Genomic DNA, 22,362 nt, shown 5'->3' with positions numbered 1-22,362 from the left:
TAAATTCACAAAAATATTTAATTTTTATTCGCGAAACTACAATGCTATTTTTATCAGTGCAAAACTAGAGATCAAATCAAAACAAACCGAACTTGATCTCTACACACAACTCAAAGCAAGCGCGATAAACAGTAAATCTTTTCGTATTCCGTTTTGTGCGGGAACGATCAACACATGCAAACGGTGAAACTGTTGGTATGTAGTGCAAATTGCAAACGAATGAATGAAAACTTTACCGTCACTGAATGGTATCAATGTTGCATTAACCGAAACTTGTCAGCGAAACGAAAATGCTGCGGTTTGATTAAGTTAGTGCAACTTTTGGCAAATACAAAATGGTTCTTTTGCCAAACCAATCACGGTAGAAACAAAAAGAAGCGTCTTCTCTGTGTGCTAAACAAAAGAAAAGGCTTACAAACGCACTTTATAGCATGCAAACTAAAACAAATTCTAAACTCAACAGAATTAAAACCATGCAAAAACTTACGTGACCGTTGACTCAAACCTGTGTATTGGCAAACCAAACAAACCAAACCAACTCAACGGCAAAACACTGCACTTGCGGAAAAACTAAAAAGACCGCTTTTTTTTTCTTTTCAAACAGCACTCCGCACAAACTAACGGCGGGGCAAACAGATTTACTTTTTTTAATCTTGCTTTTCACTTTACCAGAAAACACCTCCAGTAAACCAAAACGCTGGGAAACACTTCACTGCAAACTCAATTTACCGGCAAACTTAGCGCACGGCGCAAACAGCAGAACACTGGAAAAACTTCCAGGAAAAACACTAGGTACTGTCGAAAAAACTATTCACACGCGATTTTTCCAAAACTTTACACTCGTCGCCACTAATATGTTCCTATAAACACCGTGAGGATAAACTTAGGGAACTGTGATATACGGTACTGATAAACGTAAGGTGAACGGTTCGACAGTCAACTAAAAACTGAATCTTTATTTTACTAATCAGAACACTGCCAGCAGCTGTTCTGTCAGGGTTGTACTCGAGGGTGGTCACCACACATTTGTTCTGTCCATTGCCCAATCCTGGCAGACTTCAACTGGAATTCCACTTCTAACTAAATCTTTTTAGAGTATAGCTCTTCAAGTAAAAACAGATATTCGATTCTCTGGTTGATTCAAGCGATAGCGAAGGGCTGTCCTCAATATACCATCATTCCCACTGCCTAAAATATGGCCATAGTACATAATATATGGCCATGGTATGAGGATTTTTCAATTCAATACCATCCTCACAGGATTATCAACGTCGTTAACATCTAGTCTTGCTTCAGTGACAGCTTGCGCTTAAGACTTAACACGGCATATATACATATCTCCAAGTGAAGTTCTCGTTCTACTTGATCCACCTCATCCTTTCTTAGTTACAGAATCATTTCAATTGACCACGGTCTGAAAAGCATACCGACAAATCGGTTGACTACCGCTACAAATAGGCAATTAATGCCACCGGGAATAATACGAGCGAGTACCAGTCCCCATTAGATCGCATCTGCTCTATTTTCCGGAAGTTCAAGTAGTTTTTCGATAGTTCTGAGCGATAATATTGCTCTTGAATAATATTCCGCACAAAATATTCGAAAATTTACGCCAACAGCTACAATACTGCAAAGATGGTAGATAAAGAAGCGGCTGCGGCTTTTAATGGGCATAGGTTGTTGAACAGCGCTGGGTCAATCGTGATGACATGGGTAGTTGGAGAGATGAGTAGCGTCCATCCTAGCGAGTAGTTAGTCGGTAGTAGCATAGGTGATGGACAGACATAGAAAATTTCTTCTTTTCTTTTCTTTTCTTTCTCCCTGATCTCTATCGCTTCTTCTCACGGCAACAATGTTGTCGTGAGGGGCGACAAGAGATCAGCCACGAACGACTGGTGACAACGATGGAGAGGACGGCGTGGAGCCGACTTTGGGCTTAAGTAAGATCGAAGACGGACAAGACGAGCAAACAAACAAGGGAAGGAGAAAACAAGATAAGTACAAGTCATCTTATTCAATATTCCACCATGTACACAATTATAGCGAATATGGAAAGAGCCAAGTTCTGTCATTTTTCTTCCTCCTCATTAATCCATCATCGCTAACACATTGTGGCGCTAGCGTTATCCGCAAGGATTCTTTTATCATTATCACAACCACCTTATCTCAGCCCAGGACAGACTTGGCTCTAACTGCCCCACCTCGTGCTGCAAACAGAAACAGACACCCTAGGCTATCATTTGAGGGGTGAGGGTTTCTGACATAGTGCTATTTTGGGACACTAATATACATGCTACATGCATTGTATGGAACATTTATCGAAGTAGTAAAATTGCATACGTTCAATTCTCAAAAGATTTCAAAGTTATTTCTATGTGCATTTGGAAACAATTTAACAAAATCAAGAACACAAACTATTGCTTTCCTGTACAGAAATTAAAGATTGTTTTTATTACCCATGGTTCCCCACGTTGAAGGGATTTTACCAAATTGGTATAGGTTTAGATCATCGTAAAGAATCTTCCAACCAATCACGAAGCAAGAATTCTAGTAAAACATAGGTTCATTATTTTCAATTTTTCAATAGTTCAACATCAAGAATCCATACTTTTCTTCATTTGGGCCAATTCTTAGAAGATTTTCCAATCGATTGGTGTAAGAATATTGAAAATCATTCGGGAACCCACTAAGCTATTAGCGATCAAAACCTGAGCACTTTTCAAGAAAGATTTTTTGGAATTACCCCCTATACCGGCTACCTTCCTGAAAGACGTAGTCCTACGTCAAAAAAAGGTAACTGCAGTGATGGTTAGTCTATGCAATTATCTTTGCTTCGGGTTATAGATGGTGTTAGCTCTACTGACTATCCAAAGACCCATGAAGAATGACAGTACTTGCAGCGCATTCCGGATTCATTTTCTAGTTAGCAAACCCCGCCAGAAATAATACTAGAATCATATGGTCGGTGTTACATCAGACCAGACCAGGTCGCAAAATTTAAAAAAATGAGTTAATGGCAGCTGATGCCGTGTTCTAAATAAATTAAACGACCCCCCGTCATAATCTTCATACATATATGAACTAAAGAAAAGGTTCAGTTGGAATAAATTCTTATACTTGTTCGCACGCGTTTTCATGATTCACCCACAAATTTTCCAAAGGACAATTCTTTCAATCTTTTCGCTTAACATTTTGGTCCTTCAAAGTCCGGATGAACATTCTGTGATGGTTTTTAGTTGATTTGTGGTGAAATTCCGGTAAAAATCGCGAAACATTTAGATTTCCACCGTGTGGAAAAGTACAGTACCGAGCCGCGCGCTATACGTGTTCAATCGTGTTCGATCCTATTCATCGCACGATAGTCGTGTAACAAGTGAAATTTCTGGAACATTTGTATAGTTATTTCCCATGAGTGAGGAAACTCCAAAGTCGGAACGGAACATTACGCCAAAGAACCTTCTCAATATTCTTACGGGTGCGCCGTCTAATAGTTGTGTGTTAGTGTTGGAGCAGAAACAAGAACAAAAGCGCAAATAAATGGCAAAAAAGTTAGACCGCATTCTTGATCAGCGCGATTTGGCGATAGAGAGGATGTATCGAATTAGAGAAGGTTTGAGGCAGGAAGACGTCAGCATTCATTGGCTCAATTTGCAAATCGAGACACTTCGTCGGTGCAACGATGATATGCACAGTACATATTTGCAAATATGTGAGCTCGTTCCGAGAGAGCAACGAGATGAATATAAAAATGAGTACGTCAGGGCAGAGGAACTGTACGACACACTAGTTGTTCTCATACAAGCCAAGATTGCAAAGTGGAATGCTGACGAAGAAGAGAAGCGACGCGGTAGAATGAACGCATTAGCCCCCGCTTTCGTCTCACAACAGCCAGTGGTTGTGAACAATTCGACACCTCACCTGCAGGTGCCCTTGCTGACGTTTGACGGCAACCTTGAAAACTGGTACTCCTTCAAGTGCATGTTCCAAACGATAATGGACAGGTACCCAAATGAGTCGCCAGCTACAAAACTCTACCACTTGAAGAACTCCCTAATAGGAAAGGCTGCAGGCAAAATTGACCAAGACGTGATCAACAACAATGATTACGAATCAGCATGGAAAATGCTTGAGGATACTTATGAAGACGAGCGACTTATCATCGACACTCATATAGATGCTTTACTAAACCTGCCCAAGATGACGAGTGAGAACGGCAACAAACTGCGTAGCTTGCTTGAAACCTGTACGAAACACGTCGATGCGTTAAAGAATCGTGACTTGCCAGTGGACAAACTGTCGGAAATGATGCTCGTTAATATGATTGCAAAACGTTTGGATAAGGAAACCAGGAAATTGTGGGAGTCGCAGATCCCAACAAATGAACTGCCGTCGTATCGTGACATGATCGACTATTTACGTGAGCGAAGTCGTATACTGCAAAAAATGAGAGAATACAACGAACCGCGACAGACTACTGCGACCAAGCAGAGAAATAAATTCGAGATGAAACCCGTTCAAGGTAGAAATTTTGTGAAAACCTCGTCAAGCCAGTGCAAGGAGTCGTGTCCATGCTGCAGTGGTGAACATAATATCTACAAGTGTGACACGTTTAAGGAGCTTGCTGTGAATGACCGATATACTAAAGTTAGGCAAGCCGGTTTATGCTTCAATTGTTTGCGACGTGGGCATAGGACCACCGTTTGCAACTCCGACAAGACCTGCAGGACATGCAAACGAAAGCACCACAGTCTGCTGCATGAGGACAAGTCAACATCAACAATCCCTAAGTCTCTGGAAAACCAACCTTCTGTATCGTGTTCGGACGCATCTGAAGAACGAGAAATTGCTGTACATAGTCAAGCTTCTGTAAACTGCTAAATCGTTCATGCTCAAGCAACAAGTCCTTCTTTCAACGGCGGAAGTCCTTGTATGTGATGCTAATGATAGGAATGTACAATGTCGCGTTCTATTGGATTCAGGGTCTGATTCGAACCTTATCTGCGAAGCACTTGCCAGGAAATTGAAGATCACAATAGAAAATGTTAATATACCAATCAGCGGAGTCAACAACGCTGAAACTGTAGTTAAGTATAAAATTCGTGCTAAGATCAGTTCACGCGTTAATCCGTTCAACGCCGTTTTAGATTTCTTGGTGGTACCGACGATCACCACTAATTTACCTGTCGTAAAAGTCGATATACGCTGCTGGACCATTCCCACTAACATAGCCTTAGCAGACGCATCGTTCCACATTCCCGATGAAATACAAATGATTGTTGGCGCAGAATTATTTTTTGAGCTGCTAAAAGATGGAAGAATGAAACTTGCAGGTGGATCTCTAATGTTGATCGAAACACAACTTGGATAGATTGTGAGTGGTCCCGTTAAGGCGGAACCGAAAGTGGCTAACGTTATTGTGTTAGTGCGACAAACACTGTACTGTACATCTCATGTGTTCGTTAAAAACCTAAACGTTTATTTGAATATTGCATTAGTATTGGTCATGTATATGTCAAATAGCGGAGCTTGCAAACATAAACAGCTGATCCGCAGCCAACCGCACTGACTACAAACATCCCGAAAAAGGGTTTGTTTTCTTTATCAAGGCATTCCGATTCAATCAAAATTAACAGCAGCAACTGAATAATGCGTAGGATCACTAGGATGTTAAATTAATCCGCTTGCATCGGATTGCGTTTTTGATTCCTGCGTTTGCGTTTTGTTTGTTTATTTCACTCTAAGCTCATCGATGCGGCGAAAGTTGAAAGCTCTTTAAAAGCTCATTGATGTGACGAAAGTTTGATACTGTGTTGCTGCTTTTTCAGAAATCGCTAGTTCAACGAAATATGTGCGTAACCAAATATCTATTAACTACCCAGGTAACCAATAAGCATTAAAATAAGCAGTAAATCAGTCGTTTATTAGCATCGCTGGCGTTTTATACTGCAGGTTGTTGTTTATCAGCTTTTTGACTGCATAACTGTTGTAAATTGGCATCCAAAATTCTATTTAAATTCTTCTTGTTGGTAACTAGTTGCAAATAAGCATTGTCAGCACTATAAGAGGGCTAGCCGTAAAGTAGCCGCATATTTTGCCAAAATAGCATTTAAGTAGCATTTAAGGCAACTTAAATGCTTATTGGCTTGCTTTTAAATTGCATTGGAAATGCTTATTGGTTACCTGGGTAATTCCAAATTATACATTGGTCGCTTTTATGAACACGTAATGATCGATATGTTCAGTTCAGGAAAATAAATTTCCATTAGCAATTATGTTTTGCTGAGCGTTTATTGATACACAGCAGATCGATAAATTGAATTACAAGTTTTAGGACATTATAACAGCGCTGGAAGCACTGATTACTTGGCGAAAGCGTGCTCTGCCAATACAGATGCATTTTTAAGGCGCAAAACAATACATGCTTCGAATGGTAGCCATTTATCCAGCCATCTTTGAGCCACTTTCGGTTTCCCCTTAAGACAACACCGCTCCTACTCTAGCGTTTGCCATTTGAATCGCATCGATGAGCAACTCAACCGCACGTTAGAAAAGTTCTGGGAGCTAGAAACGTGCCAGGAAGCATCACCGTATACACCAATCGAACAAGCCGTAGAAATGCATTTTGAGCAAACTTTTTCACGTGACACAACCGGCCGATATACGGTTAAACTGCCGTTCAACGAAAGCAAAAGTCAACTAGGGGACTCGTTGGAAACAGCACTAAGTCGATTCAATCGGTTGTAAATAACGATAAAAAAAATTCGTTATACTCAATTTATGGAAGAATATTTAGCTTTAGGGCATATGGTTGAAGTCCATGACAATCCCGATGATTGCTATTTCCTGCCCCATCATGCTGTCTACAAGGAACTACGAAAATCCGTGTCGTGTTTGATGCTTCGGCGAAAACGACGTCAGGTATCACACTGAACGATGCTTTGCGAGTAGGTCCTACGGTGCAAAACGATCTTATCACGATACTGTTGCGATTTTGCTGCTATCCGGTAGCACTAACAGCGGATATTCCAAAAATGTATCGCCAGGTTAGAGTTCGTAAGGATGATAGAAAATATCAACGCATACTTTGGTTGAGTTCCAACAACGACGTGGGAACATTTGAACTGAGCACCGTAACGTACGGTTGCGCCAGTGCACCGTACCTAGCAACGCGTACACCCATGCAACTTGCAAAAGATGAAGCTGCCGATTTACCCCTTGCAGCCAAGGTCATTTTCTTACAGGAGGCAATACCGAGCAGGAGGTAATAGAAATTTACAAGCAGCTTACTGAAATGCTCAAGCGAGGTGGATTTGGTATTCACAAGTTTTGTACCAACAGTGAAGCTGTTCGCGATGGTATTCCATCAGATCTGCAAGAAACACTAGTTAATTTCGAAGATGCTGACATCAATTGTGTGATTAAAACTCTTGGCTTGATATGGAACCCGGACGATGATTATTTCGCATTCAATATCAGCCCAATCGATAAGATGTCTTGTGCAGCACCAACAAAACACAGTGTACTTTCTGCTATTGGACTTCTTTTCGATCCATGTGGTTATATCGGTCCCATTATTACGACGGCCAAGCTTCTAATGCAAGACTTGTGGCGAATCAAGCTAGGATGGGATGACAGATTGCCTGACGAACAACACAAGGTGTGGATTACTTTCCGAGAACAATTTCCACCCATTAATGAACTGCGCAAAAAACGATGTGTGATTTCCAGCGAAGCAGTGTCAGTTGAATTGCACGGTTTTTCGGACGCTTCCAAGCGTGAATATGGAGTAGTTTTATACACGATATGTACTTTTCCTGATGGTAGAGTTGATGTCCAGCTGGTGTGTAGTAAGTTGAGAGCAGCACCTTTTAAACCGATGACTATTCCTCGGCTTGAACTATGCGGAACACTACTTCTTGCCCGTCTAGTGCAGAAAACGATTGCAGCTATGAAAATTTCTTTTTCAACTGTCACACTTCACACCGATTCACAAGTGTGTTTGAGTTGGTTTAAAAAGTCGCCGCTTGCTTTGAATCAGTTTGTGGCAAATCGCGTCGCAACGGTGCACGAGTTAACTCAAAACTAAAACTGGTGTTATGTGCGATCTCAGGATAACCCCGCCGATATAATTTCGCGCGGAGTACAGCCAGCGGAACTTCTTATGGTAGAACGGTGGCTCAATGGCGCTCCGAATTTATGGTTACAAAATTCCGTTTCTACCGAAGAAGAGATTTATTTGACTAATGATGAATTGCCTGAACTAAAATCAACTACAGTGGTCGCTACTACTTTGCAGGAACCGTACATTGAATTAACAAGAGTAAGTAATTTCCGACGTCTTCAACGAGCGTGGGCGTATGTGTTGCGATTCATCGAAAATGTTCGTACACGCAGAAAAATGATGATGTTTTGAAACAACAATTAACTGTCGTTGAGTTCAACTGGAATCATATTTTTGAATCAAAAAAATATTGTTTAAACCTAATTCATACTCCTTTTGCTTCTACTAGATCGTTTATAAATTCAAAAATACTTATTTTTGATTCTACAATTTTTTCTTTGATAGAAACTAGCTATTATTCGAAATAACAAAACTTATTGTTGAACTAAAAGGTCAAACAGCTAGAATCAAAAAAATATCGGGGTTAGCCTTCAGTGAACAATATTTTCTGTTGAATTTATACAGAATTCTTTTGCATTTACAATTTATTTTTCTGCGTGTACGAAAGTGCGTAATACAACTGAGTGCCAAACACAAGAAATCGCAAAGGCAACACTGGTCATCATGAGGCTTGTACAACAGGAATCGTTTAGGGAACTGCACGAAGATCTGAAAAAGGGGAAAAGAAAATTAAAACAACATCGAAGTCTAGCTTCATTTATCGATACGGATGGACTTATCAGGGTTGGCGGTCGTCCCAAGTACTCATCCATTCCTTACGATGGCAAGCATCAAATTTTACTTCCGGAGAAGCATCATGTGACACAAATTCTTGTGCGTCAGTTACATAACGATTATTTCCATGTTGGGCAGCAGGGTTTGCTGTCGATTGTGCGAGAACGGTACTGGCCAATCAATGCAAGAGTGCTAATTAAAAGGATCGTCTCGAAGTGTTACGTTTGCTTTCGTTACAATCCACCGCCAACAGATCAGTTTATGGGTAATCTACCAGATTATAGAATTACATGATCAGATGTGTTTTCGAATACCGGAGTCGACTATGCTGGTCCGGTGTTACTCAAAGAAGCGGATAGAAACAAGTCAGTATACAAGGGCTATATTGCACTGTTTATTTGCATGGCCACGAAGGCCATTCATATTGAAGTAGCATCTAACCTGACTGCAGAAAACTTCATCGCAGCTCTACAGCGTTTTATTAGCAGACGTGGTATGGTGGTAAATATGTACTCTGACAACGGAACAACGTTCGTTGGCGCAAATCATGAGCTGGCAGAGTTACGCAATATGTTTGAGAATCAAATACATCAACGAAAGGTAAATGATTTTTGTACATCGAAAGGCATTTAATGGCGTTTTATACCCCGCGCAGCCCTCACTTTGGTGGGATATGGGAGGCTGGTGTAAAATCAGCCAAATATCATTTAAAACGCGCCGTTGGAGACACTAAGCTTACATTTGAGGAGATGACGACTTTCTTAGTCGCCCTCTGTTTCCAATTTCGGATGATCCAAACGACATCAAGGTTTTGACGCCGCACTTTCTGACCGGAAAATCAGCATTGAGTATTCCGGAACCATCGTAAGCTGAAGTGACAGTAAATCGACTTAACCGTTGGCAACATATTCAGTTGATGAAGGAGCATTTTTGAAAGCGCTGGTCGGCTGAATATTTGCATCACCTACAGTCTAGACCGAAATGGCCCAACGAGATTACCAACATCGAAATAGGATCTGTGGTAGTATTAAAGGACGACAATGCCCCTCCACATCGATGGTTTCTTTGACGCATCGTTGCAACCCACCCAGGACAAGATGGAATTGTACGAGTGGTTACGGTTCGTACGTTTACCAAGGAATATCGCCGAGCTGTATCAAAACTATGCTTTCGTCCTACTGTTGATCCGGTGGAATCAACGGGGGGAGTATGATGCCGTGTTCTAAATAAATTGAATGACCCCCCGTCATAATCTTCATACATATATGTACTAAAGAAAAGGATCAGTTAGAATAAATTCTTAAGGCCCAGACACAATGCATACGGATTTTACTACGTTGCGGAAATTTGACAGAAAACCCATGAAAAAACTGTCAAATTGCCGCAACGTAGTAAAATCCGTATGCATTGTGTTTGGGGCTTTATACTTGTTCGCACACGTTTTCATGATTCACCCACAAATTTTCCAAAGGCCAATTCTTTCAATCTTTTCGGTTAACAGCAGCAAACGATCAAGAATTTTCTAAGTTACATTTTACTCTCATTAGATTACATAAATGTTGCAAACAGCCAGAGTTATGCTATGATTTCGAACGATTGATAATAGCTTACACCATGCAGGCCAGCAAACTTTAAACGCGTTTTTCTCGAAATCAGAGTTTTGTCACTTGATACGGTCTGACTTAACACCGGCCATATGGATGTTACTATTACATTCGGACTTTCAACTCGTTTGATATGTTATAAGACCAAAAGAGTCGACCCGTTATCGTAACATGTGCAAAAATTCTACTTGAAACGATTTTACCAAATTACTGATTGAGTCAATATAACATTTTCTTACTTATCGCGTCTGCCGATAGTCAAGTAATTCGCCTAATTTATAATACCAAACGTACTTATTTTTAATTACAGATATATACGACCAACTGCTTTGTTCCGATGAACGTGACGAGCAAATTTCAAATGAACGCCTTATATCACGCATTCAAGGACGGATCGAATCTTGCATGCATCTCAAAGATTATGACAGTGTTGCTCGGGATTGCTACCACCTAATAATGCTACTTGAAGATACGAGGTCAATGTCTAATCCAGATTACAGCTGTTCTAAAGATGTTACTTCTGACGATGTTGCAAGTTATAAAATATACCTGCGACTGCTCTATGTTCTTTACGAGCAACACAAATACATGGAAGCATATGATATTCTGCAAAAATTACCTACAAACCTCAACAACTATGCGGACACTAAACCTCGTGTAGAAGATCTAACCCGTCTGCTAGAAATGAACTTGGAAAATGATCAAACGAAATTATCTAAGATTGCTTCAACGACAACGTATACGCAGTTTAAGAGTATTCTAGCAGAACTAGAAAATTTGAGTATCAGCGACAATAATTCAATACCAAACTCTTTGGATATTGTCCGTAACCAGCTTAAAGATCCAATCGATACTGATTGCTCGTTCTACAATATAATTCGTTCAAATGACATCGAACAGCTCGATAAATATTACGTCAAATGTACAGAAAACAAAATTGCGCCGAATGATTTGGAGGAAATGCTCTCACAGGACTACGAAGATCTCAAACTAAAAAATGTCCCATTGTCGAAGGATATGGAAATATTTGTAGAAGAAAAGCTTATAAATCACCGTTTCTTCACGAATCAATCTCAGTTTAACAAGAATGCAACAGACTTCAAAAGTAATGTTCGAGCGCGGATTGAATTACTTTCTTGCAACTTATCGTTGTTGCAGACATACAGAGATATTTCAAACCAAATCGATGGGAAATTTTTATTTGCTGCAAAAACAGTTGCCCAGAATATTCATATTTTGAAAAGACAACTTAGATCATCCTATAATTGCTTGCCTTGGGAAGAAATTGAATTTTGTTTGGTAGCGTTTATACTGTCCCATGTGCAAATACTAGAAATAAATTTGTTCTACAACGCAACGTTAAATACACAAAAGATATTGCAATATTTAGAGATTTTCATCGAAAAACTCAAAGAAAAACAAACCGATTGGGAAAATACAACTCCTGATAACTTGTCACTACTTCCAAAGATCAAACGCGCGAAAGTAATTACTAATATAGTAAGTAAATGCCCAGAATTTGCAGATCTATATAAAGATTATCAGCAAATAAGAGATGTTCATTCGTTGCGAAAAGTCAGCAAATACATTAAACTGGCATTGTCGGTTAATCCTAATGAAAAAGAGGGTCAATTAATAATTATGCGCGTTCTTCAGGTTATCGGTGAATTTTTGAAAAACACATTAGAATCTCCGAAGCTATCCGACGTTACAAGTGACTTTTTAAGCATTTCACTACCGAAAAATACACGTGCTGTAGTCATCGATCTAAGAAATTCACTTTCGCATGGCCATTCGCTCGCACAACGAGTCGAGATCGAAACGTGCAAGGATGTAGCATTTTTCCTAGCCATCCAAAATGATGTTAAAAAAATTGATAACGTTGTCACTGAGCTTTTGTATCGACTTCAGCTGAAGACAGTTGAAAATGTATTACAAATAATAGCTAATTGTCAAAGCGAGCAAGATATTCGAGAATCCACTAGCAAGCTGAGAAACGTTGCTTTAGACCGATTTGTTACCACTGATTTCATAATGACTGAACATGAAAAATTACGAGCTATCGTTAAAGATTTGCGAAATGTCATTTCGCACAACACAAAAGAGATTCAAGCATTGTTCGGTAAACTAGATATTGCTATCGAGAATGCAGAGTTCCCTGGCAAAAATAATGAAAATAACTATTTGTCAATGGTTGCGATCCTAAAAGCATTTCACGGTAGCGTAAAAGAGGATAAAATCGACGAAAAATTTTTAAGAGACGTCAAATTTCGTGCAAATTATAATTTAGAAATAAAGCAGCATCGCATAAAATCCAATGCATATCAAAGCATCGGTTACTTGGCAGATGCCATATATAGTGTTATTAAGATAACTGAACGCGACAATCCATCGATTATTGAGAAGGTTAGAAGCATGATTCATGAAATTTATAACATCATTCTGTTGGAAACAGGACACATTCGATCAATTACGGACCTTTGTGAAAAACTGACGAAAGATGTAATATATGATAAACCGCAATCTGCACGAAAATTAAATTACAACAGCGAGATGCATTTGGCTTCCAAACTCATGGAACTAAAAGATATTATAAACAAAAACACACTCAGTTTGACCGAAAATATGTCACATTATATGAACGACAATCGTTTACAAGCAATACTAGAAATGCTTGTGCTCGATATAATGTCGATTTTGGACTGCTCAAAACCATATTTGGAAAATAATCTATTGTTTTTGGACGAAAATACTCCGTTGCTAATTGGCAAAAGTTTACGTAACCACCTGGCACATGATAATTCCCTAATTGAGATATTGCCTTTCAATCCTGCAACTGCGGTAATTTTGAATGCCAACAAACTTGTCGAGGGGGACATAACAAAAAACAGACGAAAAATAGGAAAATTAGTAAAGAATGACGCAAATCGTATTAGGGAAAAATACGAAAATGATCTACGTACAATAACAATGCAAGAAATGCTGTTTCTGGCTTTGGAAGAAGGAAACCTGCCGAAAGCGCGACAATACGTAGAGAACGGTGCGGACATTAAAGGTAATGTTCCTTCAAATAATGAATGAATCTTTTTTTCAGCATATTGAAATATGTACTTGTTCTTCAATCAATCTGTCGCTATTTGCATAACCGTCACATTTTCTATGGAGTTTCCTATATAAACGGGACTGTTATGCGAAGAGCGGCAGTATTGCCATATGAAGGAAGTAGGTATATCTCCGTGGCAGTCCTTCTATACGCACCATACATTACTATACCCTCCTTTAGTGAAAAAATAAGTTGATAAATTATGGTTCCCTTTTCCCGGAGATATTCCAGATCGCAGTGGGATTTTTTTTTTTTTGACGTCATAAGTAGCATGAGAAATAAAACTCTGAAATCTGCTTAACAGAGTACGCAGAAGTTATCCATTTCAGTAAGAGTTTTCCAAAGTAACAATGCGGATCTTTATCAAGGTGCAGTTTTGTAGCTCTACCTCTAGCACGTCTAGCACTGAAAGTGGGGACCAATTTTGTTGATTATCAAAACTAGGGTACCTATTAGATTCTACATCGTCTTTGTATGCTTTGTTCTGAAACTTCGTAATACCGCTTTTGTTTTTGTTTAGGTTCCAACTTATACCGTTTTACCTTTGTTATACTATAACAAAGGTTTAGTAATTGGTGGAAAAACACGAAAGCGAACCGAGGTCCGGAGGGCCGAGTCACATATACCAATCGATAGGGTTCAACGAACTGAGCAATGTCTGTGTGTGTATGTATGTATGTATGTGTGTGTGTGCGCTTCATTTTCTATCGCCTGTTTTTCGGAGATGGCTGAACCGATTTGTTCGATTTTACTTTTGTTTGAAAAGTACTATTGCCTAGTGTATCACTATTGTGTTGTTTCATGGTCCGACTTTTTGTTTAAAAGTTATGAGTAAAAATGTGAAAACTGCCAGACACGATTTTCTCCGGAACTAGACAACCGATTTCAATGATCTTAGTACCAAATGAAAGCTCTTGCTATAATATAAAAATTGTCAAGAAATTTTATTGAGAACAGCAAGTAGTTTAAAAGTTAACCTTAAAAAACCTGTTTTGACAAGGTAATAATTATCGCCTGTTTCTCAGAGATGCCTAAACCGATTTTTGTGCTATTAGTCTCATTTTAGAGGCAATATAGCCTAATAGATCACTATTGATTTGTTTTTTGATTCGACGTTTAATTTGAAAGTTATGGACAATCGTGTACAACACATCAAAATTTAGAATAATTTATAATAATTTTGACTAAGATAATGTATCAAGTTTCAATTATTTTAGTATCAAACGAAAGGTTATACATTGCGAATGTATCTGCAAAATTTCATAACTTACTCTTCATAACTTACTTGCATAACATACACTTACTCATATTAGAAACAACTTACTCAGCAATTTCTTGAAAAAAGAATCTAGCAAAATTTATAAGTGCTCCTATTTTATTCAAATTTCGTGAACTTATTCAATTTCCAAAAATTTTATGGGCCCTATTCTGTAAGTCACGTCGAGCAACTCGGCTCGACTCAGTCACTGTCGAGTGTCGAGTGCAAGAAGAACGGGCAGCATAGCGGCTCAATGCACGACCAAAACAAAGCTAGCTGAGGCGTCACTTGCTAACCGTTTAGTCACTAGCTTTTTGGCGGTAGTTTCAGTCGAGTTACTCGACAAAATCGGGTCGCGTGTGACTTACATAATACCAAAAGTCGACTAGTCGAGCAAAGTGACACTCGACGTGACTTACAGAATAGGGTCCTATGTAAACCAACGCACTATGCATCGTTAACCAATAGATGAATTATGTTCCGAAGACGTGTCGATTTCTATCTCAAATAGCAAGTAAGACCGTATAACAAAGGTTCCTTTCACCACTAGGTGGATTAAAACAGGTTTGTTTTTTAACCTGGCTTAGTTCCAATCCGACCACTGAATAAACAAACATTTTAGGGAGCATAAACAAACGTTTTCTGGTTGTCAGTTTATTGCTAATAGCGGGGTTGAAACTGTAGAAAAACCCTGGACGAACCCGACGTCCGACCTAGAGCAAAATTAATACCGTTTTTGTTTTTGCTTAGGTGCAATCTAGGTTCGCTCTAGTTCCAATCGAACGGCTGTCAAAACGTTTGTTTTTTCACTTAGGTTGAACTTAGTTTTGCTCTGGGATGCATTTCTTAGACGACGGGTTCGCCCTGAGTTTTTTCACAGTTTGAAGCTTGCAATAAACAATACACTGTCAATCCGAAAACGTTTATTTATGCTCGCGAAAATGTTTGTTTATTTAGTGGTCGGTTGGAATAAACCCAGGTTAAAAAACAAAAACGCTATAAGTCCAGCCTGAGTGAAAAAATAAACGTTTGGATAGTCGTTCGATTGGAACTAGGTTAGATTAGATTCGCTCTAGTTCCAATCGAACGGCTGTCAAAACGTTTATTTTTTCACTCATGTTGGACTTAATTTCGTTCTAGGTTGAACTTTTTAGACGTCGGGTCTTTCTACAGTTTCAACCCCCCTATTAGCAATAAACTGACAACCCGAAAACGTTTGTTTATTCTCCCAAAAATGTTTGTTTATTCAGTGGTCAGATTGGAACTAACCCAGGTTAAAAAACAAAAACGGTATTAAAGCGCATTCCGGAATCATTTTCTAGTCAGCAAGCCCCGCCAGAAGGTAATACTAGAATCATTTGGATTTTACTATTACATTCGGACTTTCAACTCGCTTGGTATGTTATTACCAAAAGAGTCGACCCGTATATGGTAACATGTGAAAAATGCGATTTGAAACGATCTTACCAAATTGCTGATTGAGTCAATATAACATTTTCTTACTTATCGCGTCATTTGAGTTTCCATCAGTGCATCTAATAGCCAATAAATAAATTAATTTTTCCTTCTTTCCATGTGCATTATTTAAACTTAGTACGGCCAAACTTTTACTGTATAGGTGCTTGTTGAACTAAAACGAAACAAATAATTGAATTAAAATAACATATTAAGCTTACCCGATAACAAGACCGTGCGGCTCAACCGTCTGTCTAAAATCTCAGTTTTGAGATCAGGCAGCCGTGAGCCACGCAGTATCGCACCTCCTAGCTTAGCTACTCAATAGAGTATTACCGGGTATGGTCACGTGGAGGCTTGGGCTGGCGAAAGCTATGTTCCTATGTTGGACGCTTTCTCGTTTGCCTACCCCATTTCATACCCGACTTTCTTGGGTTGTTGTTAATCATTGTAAAATCGTAATTCTCTGTGTTCCATTATAATTCGTGGTATTATCTGAAAACATTTTGCATGGAAGTTTCCAGTCTTCTCAGAAGTCGCAAATCACTTTCGACCTGGTGGAGCCATCTCGCACGTTGAGCCCTCCTGTTTCTGGTTCCGGTGGGGCTGTTGAAAAGAACTGTTTTCGTTCGAGCGGTTGCTCTCTGCGCGGAGTGCTTCAACGAACAGGTCTTTGTCGAAGGACTTCACTTTCCACCTCCTCCCTGTCGACTTCAACCCGCGTGGCCGTAGCATCCGTCATTCAATCGTGTACCGTATAGCTTGGTGGTCACTGCGTGTACTCATTTGACACCCTCCAACCTATGTTGGTAAGCACCGTTGGGCTGCAGAAGGTGATATCGATGATCGATTGTTGTTCATTTGGGAATTTTCTCTAAAAATTTCTCTATTTTCATAATATCTGCAAAGCATGACCATATGTCACATAATTCCGGAGTTATCACGGTGTTCCTTGGAGGACCGCAACATGGCTGTTCTAAATAATGTTGCTAAATATTTGAAATTTGTTAGAAACATGTTGATTTTCTTTAACAATATTTACCGATAATTTGTTTCTTCAACAGGTAGAAATATAGCAATGTGGACAGCGTTACATTTTGCTGCTAAAGGACATTCCTTGGAGACTATTCGATTTGTTATGGAGCATGGTGTAGACTTAGAAGCAAAAGACGTCGACGGTCGGACCGCACTACACGTAGCAGCTGAACACGGTAATCGTGAAATCGTTATTTTTCTTATAGAAAGAAACCGATCACATGTAAACGTCAGAAACGCTAGAGGCAAAACTGCCTTACATTTAGCTGTACACAATGGTCACAAAGATATCGTTGAAGTTCTGCTTGACAATGATGCGGATTTAGCTATACGGGACAATGGTGATTTGACGCCATTGTACAGTGCCATCATTAACAATCACGTCGAAATTGCAAAACTGCTCTTCAGAAATACCGAACCTGGCAATATGAAAGATGGTGTGTTGGGTGAGTTTAGCCCACTGCATGTTTCAGCAGAGCATGGAAGTTTGGAGTTTAGCTTGTTCTTACTGGAGCATAAGGCCAATGTTAATGCCAAAAATTACCGAAATTATACGCCACTACACGCTGCAGCCATAAATGGCCATTTAGATATAATTGATACTTTGATTCAATATGGTGCAGAAGTAAACGCCAGAGTTATAAATGGTTGTACAGCTTTATATTTCGCTGTAGAATACGGTCATAAAGAAATAGTAGCAGTTTTACTGAAAAATGGGGCATTTATCGATGTGCCTGAAACGATTGAGGAAAGAAGTCCTTTGTATGCTGCGGCGCAATTTGGCCATATCGAAATTACAAAAATGTTGTTAGATAATGGGGCTAACATATATAGTCGCACATCTGTTGGCGCAACACCACTGCATAGTGCTGCTCACAGTGGACACAGCCAGATCGTGGAAGAATTGATCAAAAGAGGTGCAGAAATCGACTCTAAAACCAAGTATAGGTTAACTCCACTGCATGTTGCTGCTGAGAAAGGTAAAAACATCGTCGTCGGTATACTAATAGCGAATAAAGCGGATACAGGCATAAAAAGTTCCACTGGTACCACGCCGTTACATGCAGCTGCTCAATATGGTAGCATAGAAACAATGGAAATCCTGCTAACTAATGAGGCAGATGTTAACGCCAAAGACTTCGACGAAAGGACTCCATTGATGTTAGCCGCTTATAATGGGCACACAGAAGCAGTTGCTTTCTTAATAAAACATGGAGCTTCAACTGATGCTAACTCTATAAACTGTATGACGGCGCTTCATGCAGCCATTTTGGGTACACATAAGGATATTGTTAATTTACTGATTAGCCATGGAGCTAGGGTAAACGTTAAAAGTGTCGATAATTTTACTCCCCTATTGGCTGCTATTCAGAGTGGTAACGAAGAGATTGTTGGTATGCTGCTAGCTAAAGGAGCTAATATAAATGAAAAAATCGAAGGAATCACCCCAATGCAATTTGCTATTAGGCATAATCACAAGAGAATTGTTGAAATTTTACTCGAAAAAGGAATTCACATAAGGAAAGATCACGAACCCCTGTTTGGCGCAGTGTGCTTAGGTCACAACGATATCGTTGAATTGTTACTGAAAAACAAAGCACATGTTGACGCAAAGCATCCCAAAGAGAATGTTACGCCGTTGCACTTGGCAGCAACGGTAGGACGTCCTGACACCGTGAAAATTCTTTTACAACATGGAGCAAGTGTAGACGGCTTACGAGGCGCTTCTTGTACACCGCTATATAGTGCCGCTGAAATGGGTCATTCTAAGGTTGTTGAAATATTGATTGCTAGTGGCGCAAATGTGAACGTCAGAAATATTGATGGGCCTCCTCTCCATATAGCGGCCGGAAAAGGTCACATGAAAGTCGTGGAGATACTTCTAAACAATGGTGCAAATGCAGATTCAAAAGATAATCACGGTAGAACAGCACTAGAATTGGCAGCATCGCACGGCTACCTGTCCATTGTTAAATGTTTAATGCAATATAAACATTTCAATCTTAACGACCGAGGCAACGATGGTTTTACTGTACTGCATATCGCTTCTCAAGAGGGAAAACTAGAAACGGTTAAATATCTTGTGAACAGTGGTTCAGATATGTACGCTACAAATAATTTCGGATCAAAGCCCGTACATGTCGCAGCTAGGGAAGGTTACAAAGACGTCGTTGAATTTTTCATCGAACAAGGCATGGACATTAACGAACCGGGTAATAACAATCAAACAATCCTGCACTATTCAATACTAAATAATAATGTAGCCATAGCACAATATTTAATCCAGAAAGGGGCAAACATCAATGCTAAAGATACGTGTGGCCTTACCCCTGTGCACCTGGCATGTTGTTTGAATCACGAAGACGTTTTAAAGTGCCTCTTACAGAATGGTGCTTGTTATAACCCAATAATGAAAGGAAATAACCTACCATTGGACATGACCAGGAGCAGACGTCTGTCTGATATATTGACTAACACAGAAAAACTGTTTTTATGCGCCAAGCGCGATCTCGAGAATGATGTTGAATCTTGTATAGAACAGGGAGCAATTGTACAAGCAAAAAATGTCCAAGGTCAAACATCTTTGCATTATGCAGCAATGAAAGGACAATGTAAAATTGTAAAAGTACTCTTGCAACTTGGTGCCGATCCTAACGCAGTGAATGACCAAAGGATGACAGCTCTGCATTATGCATCAAAGCTTTCCCACGTTAAAATCGCAATCAGTCTTTTGTCATGCGGCGCAATATATAATTCAATTGACAGTGATAATAAAACTCCAAAGGATTATGCTGCAAACAGTGTTATTCTTCAAATTTTTGATTTGGTATCACGATCATTCAAGCGAGTGGAAGGAAACAATTCTAGAATTTTAGAGGAAATAAAAAACATTAAAAACTCTGAAACATTAAACGCGTTGCTGAACGCTCGCGACAACGCAGGCGATACGCTTCTAATAAGCGCAGTGAAAAATAAATTCGCGAAAATGGAAGAATTAAAGCTTCTCGTTCAAGGCAATATAGCAGCGGATACCGAACGAGCGCTAGAATTGTTGAATGAGGGCAAATTTGACAAAGCATTACACATTTACACCACTATCTACAACAATATGAAGCGAATTTTAGGCTCCGATAGTCCGTGCACAATGGATGTTCAAACGCATATAGCTAGCGCACTGTATGCGAAAGGTTCGTATCGAGAAGCGCTCAGCATATTGGAACAAATTTTTGAGCGACAAACTGAGATTTTCGGCAGTGAAAAAAGAGAAACACTAAGCACAAGAAGCTTCATGGCATTTATGATGCATATTGTGGGAAGAAATGAAGAAGCTCTGCATATATACCGCGAAGTTTTGCAAAAACAAGCTCAAATTCTGGGACGACAGCACTTAGAAACATTAGAGAGTCAATTACACATGGCATTGGTACTCAATGATTTGTCAATGTACGAAGAAGCGCTACTGAATAACGAAACAGTGTTTAAAGCGTACAAGCAATTATATGGGGTAAATAATCCAAGTACTATCCGTGCACAAAATAATATCGGTATGGTACTCTCGAATCAAGGTAAATTCGAAGAGGCATTGAAAATATATGAAGCCGTATTGAAAAAGAAGCAAACGATTTTCGGCCTTCATCATAATGATACTTTGCGAACATTAAGTAATATTGCCGGAGTATTATACAATTTGAAGCGGTACCCGGAGTCGCTTGAAAAGTATCACGAAGTTTTAAGCTTACAGCGCAAATTCTTGGGTGCGAACCACCCAAACACATTACTAACTGAATATAATTTAGGTAACGTACTATATTCTCAGAAAAAGTTAAATGAGGCTCTTGCAGGATGGCAAAAATGTTTCGATAAAATGAAATACACGTTTGGCTCTACACATAGCAGTGTTCTGGATATGCAGATGAAGATGGAAAAAATTGATAAAATACGACAAATGCAAATCGATCCACACATCTTGAATAATGTATTAACGAATCAGCAAATGATACTGGATAAATCGGATGTTAACGTGAAAGATAAATTTGGTAGAACAGCTTTACATTATGCTGTCAGCAAGCATGATGTAACAGCAGTGTCGGATCTCTTGAAAGGCGGAGCTGATGTTACGCTCGCCACTGATAAAGGCAATACTCCTTTACATACTGCCGCCAACACAGGTTCAGAAAAAATTACAGACATGCTGTTGAGAACCGTTAGCTCAGAGCAATTGAGTGCCTTCATCAATGCTCAAACAACTGCAGCGGGAACTACGTCACTGCACATAGCTGCGAAAAATGGATTCGAAGGTGTTACCCGGACACTATTAAAGCGAGGAGCAATTTATAATCCGAAAAACAATGAGCGTAAAACTCCCCTGGATCTATGTAACGACCAAGAGATTAGAAATCTATTGCAACTAACAGCTGAGGTATTCGACAAGGTGTGTAAAGGACAAATGGAAATTATCCACAATTTGCAGTCAATGGATCAAGCAGATGTGGAAATAATTACTTGTGCTCGTAATGACAAAGGACACACTATTCTGCAAACAGCTTTAGTAAATAAGCATAGAACTTTGGCGACCGCTATAATGCATTTGCAAAAAACACTCTCACAATAGCAATGTTTTCTACAGGGTTACTTTTTCATAGAGTTTAAGGATTTATTAACGTAAGGTGAAACTCATTATCAGAATCTTACTCATACTGTCTTTAATTTCCAAATAAAATCTCTGTCATTAACAAAAATGTATCTAAAATTTAACGATTTCATTTGGGCATTGACATAAAAAGCGCCATAAATAACAAGAAAATTTCAAGAAAGCGAGCCTTGTAAAACCTCACGTAATATTTTACATAAAGCTAGAGAAATAAAACAAATCTTTAATTTTTCAGTTTTTTATTTTATTACAAAAGTATAGTATACAATGGGATTATTGTGGAACATTCGCATCTGTATTTTCCATATCCCTCCCATGGGTAGGTGGTTCATCGAGTCCTTCAACAACCGCTTATATGTT

At 39.3% G+C, this 22,362-nt stretch overlaps 2 protein-coding genes across 2 annotated transcripts; both read left to right on the top strand.

Annotated features, from left to right (window-relative positions):
• The first annotated feature begins 3,591 nt into the window (after nucleotides 1-3,591).
• On the top strand, nucleotides 3,592-4,878 carry LOC128735755 (uncharacterized). The gene has a single exon (XM_053830244.1). It carries the CDS (start codon nucleotides 3,592-3,594, stop codon nucleotides 4,876-4,878), a length of 1,287 nt encoding a protein of 428 aa, XP_053686219.1.
• Nucleotides 4,879-8,785: 3,907 nt separating this feature from the next.
• On the top strand, nucleotides 8,786-22,017 carry LOC128735754 (ankyrin-3-like). Its single transcript, XM_053830243.1, has 6 exons — nucleotides 8,786-9,161; nucleotides 10,811-11,605; nucleotides 17,381-17,797; nucleotides 18,026-19,692; nucleotides 21,169-21,900; nucleotides 21,979-22,017. The coding sequence occupies exons 1-6, from the start codon at nucleotides 8,786-8,788 to the stop codon at nucleotides 22,015-22,017; spliced, it is 4,026 nt and encodes a 1,341-aa protein (XP_053686218.1).
• Nucleotides 22,018-22,362: the final 345 nt, after the last annotated feature.

The sequence above is a fragment of the Sabethes cyaneus genome, chromosome 2 (assembly GCF_943734655.1).
Source record: "Sabethes cyaneus chromosome 2, idSabCyanKW18_F2, whole genome shotgun sequence".
Lineage (NCBI taxonomy): Eukaryota > Metazoa > Arthropoda > Insecta > Diptera > Culicidae > Sabethes > Sabethes cyaneus.
Note: the sequence above shows the minus strand (reverse complement) of the source record. Positions and strands in the feature narration are given on the sequence as shown.

What these genes read in the sequence shown, in the direction of transcription:
- LOC128735755 (XM_053830244.1), top strand. Translation starts at nt 3,592, where the DNA reads ATGTATCGAATTAGAGAAGGTTTGAGGCAGGAAGACGTCAGCATTCAT.
- LOC128735754 (XM_053830243.1), top strand. Translation starts at nt 8,786, where the DNA reads ATGAGGCTTGTACAACAGGAATCGTTTAGGGAACTGCACGAAGATCTG. An exon ending in GCCAACAGATCAGTTTATGG is followed by an intron (nt 9,162 to 10,810) that starts GTAATCTACCAG and finishes TTTTAATTACAG; the next exon opens with ATATATACGACCAACTGCTT. An exon ending in GCCTTACCCCTGTGCACCTG is followed by an intron (nt 19,693 to 21,168) that starts GCATGTTGTTTG and finishes CTATATTCTCAG; the next exon opens with AAAAAGTTAAATGAGGCTCT.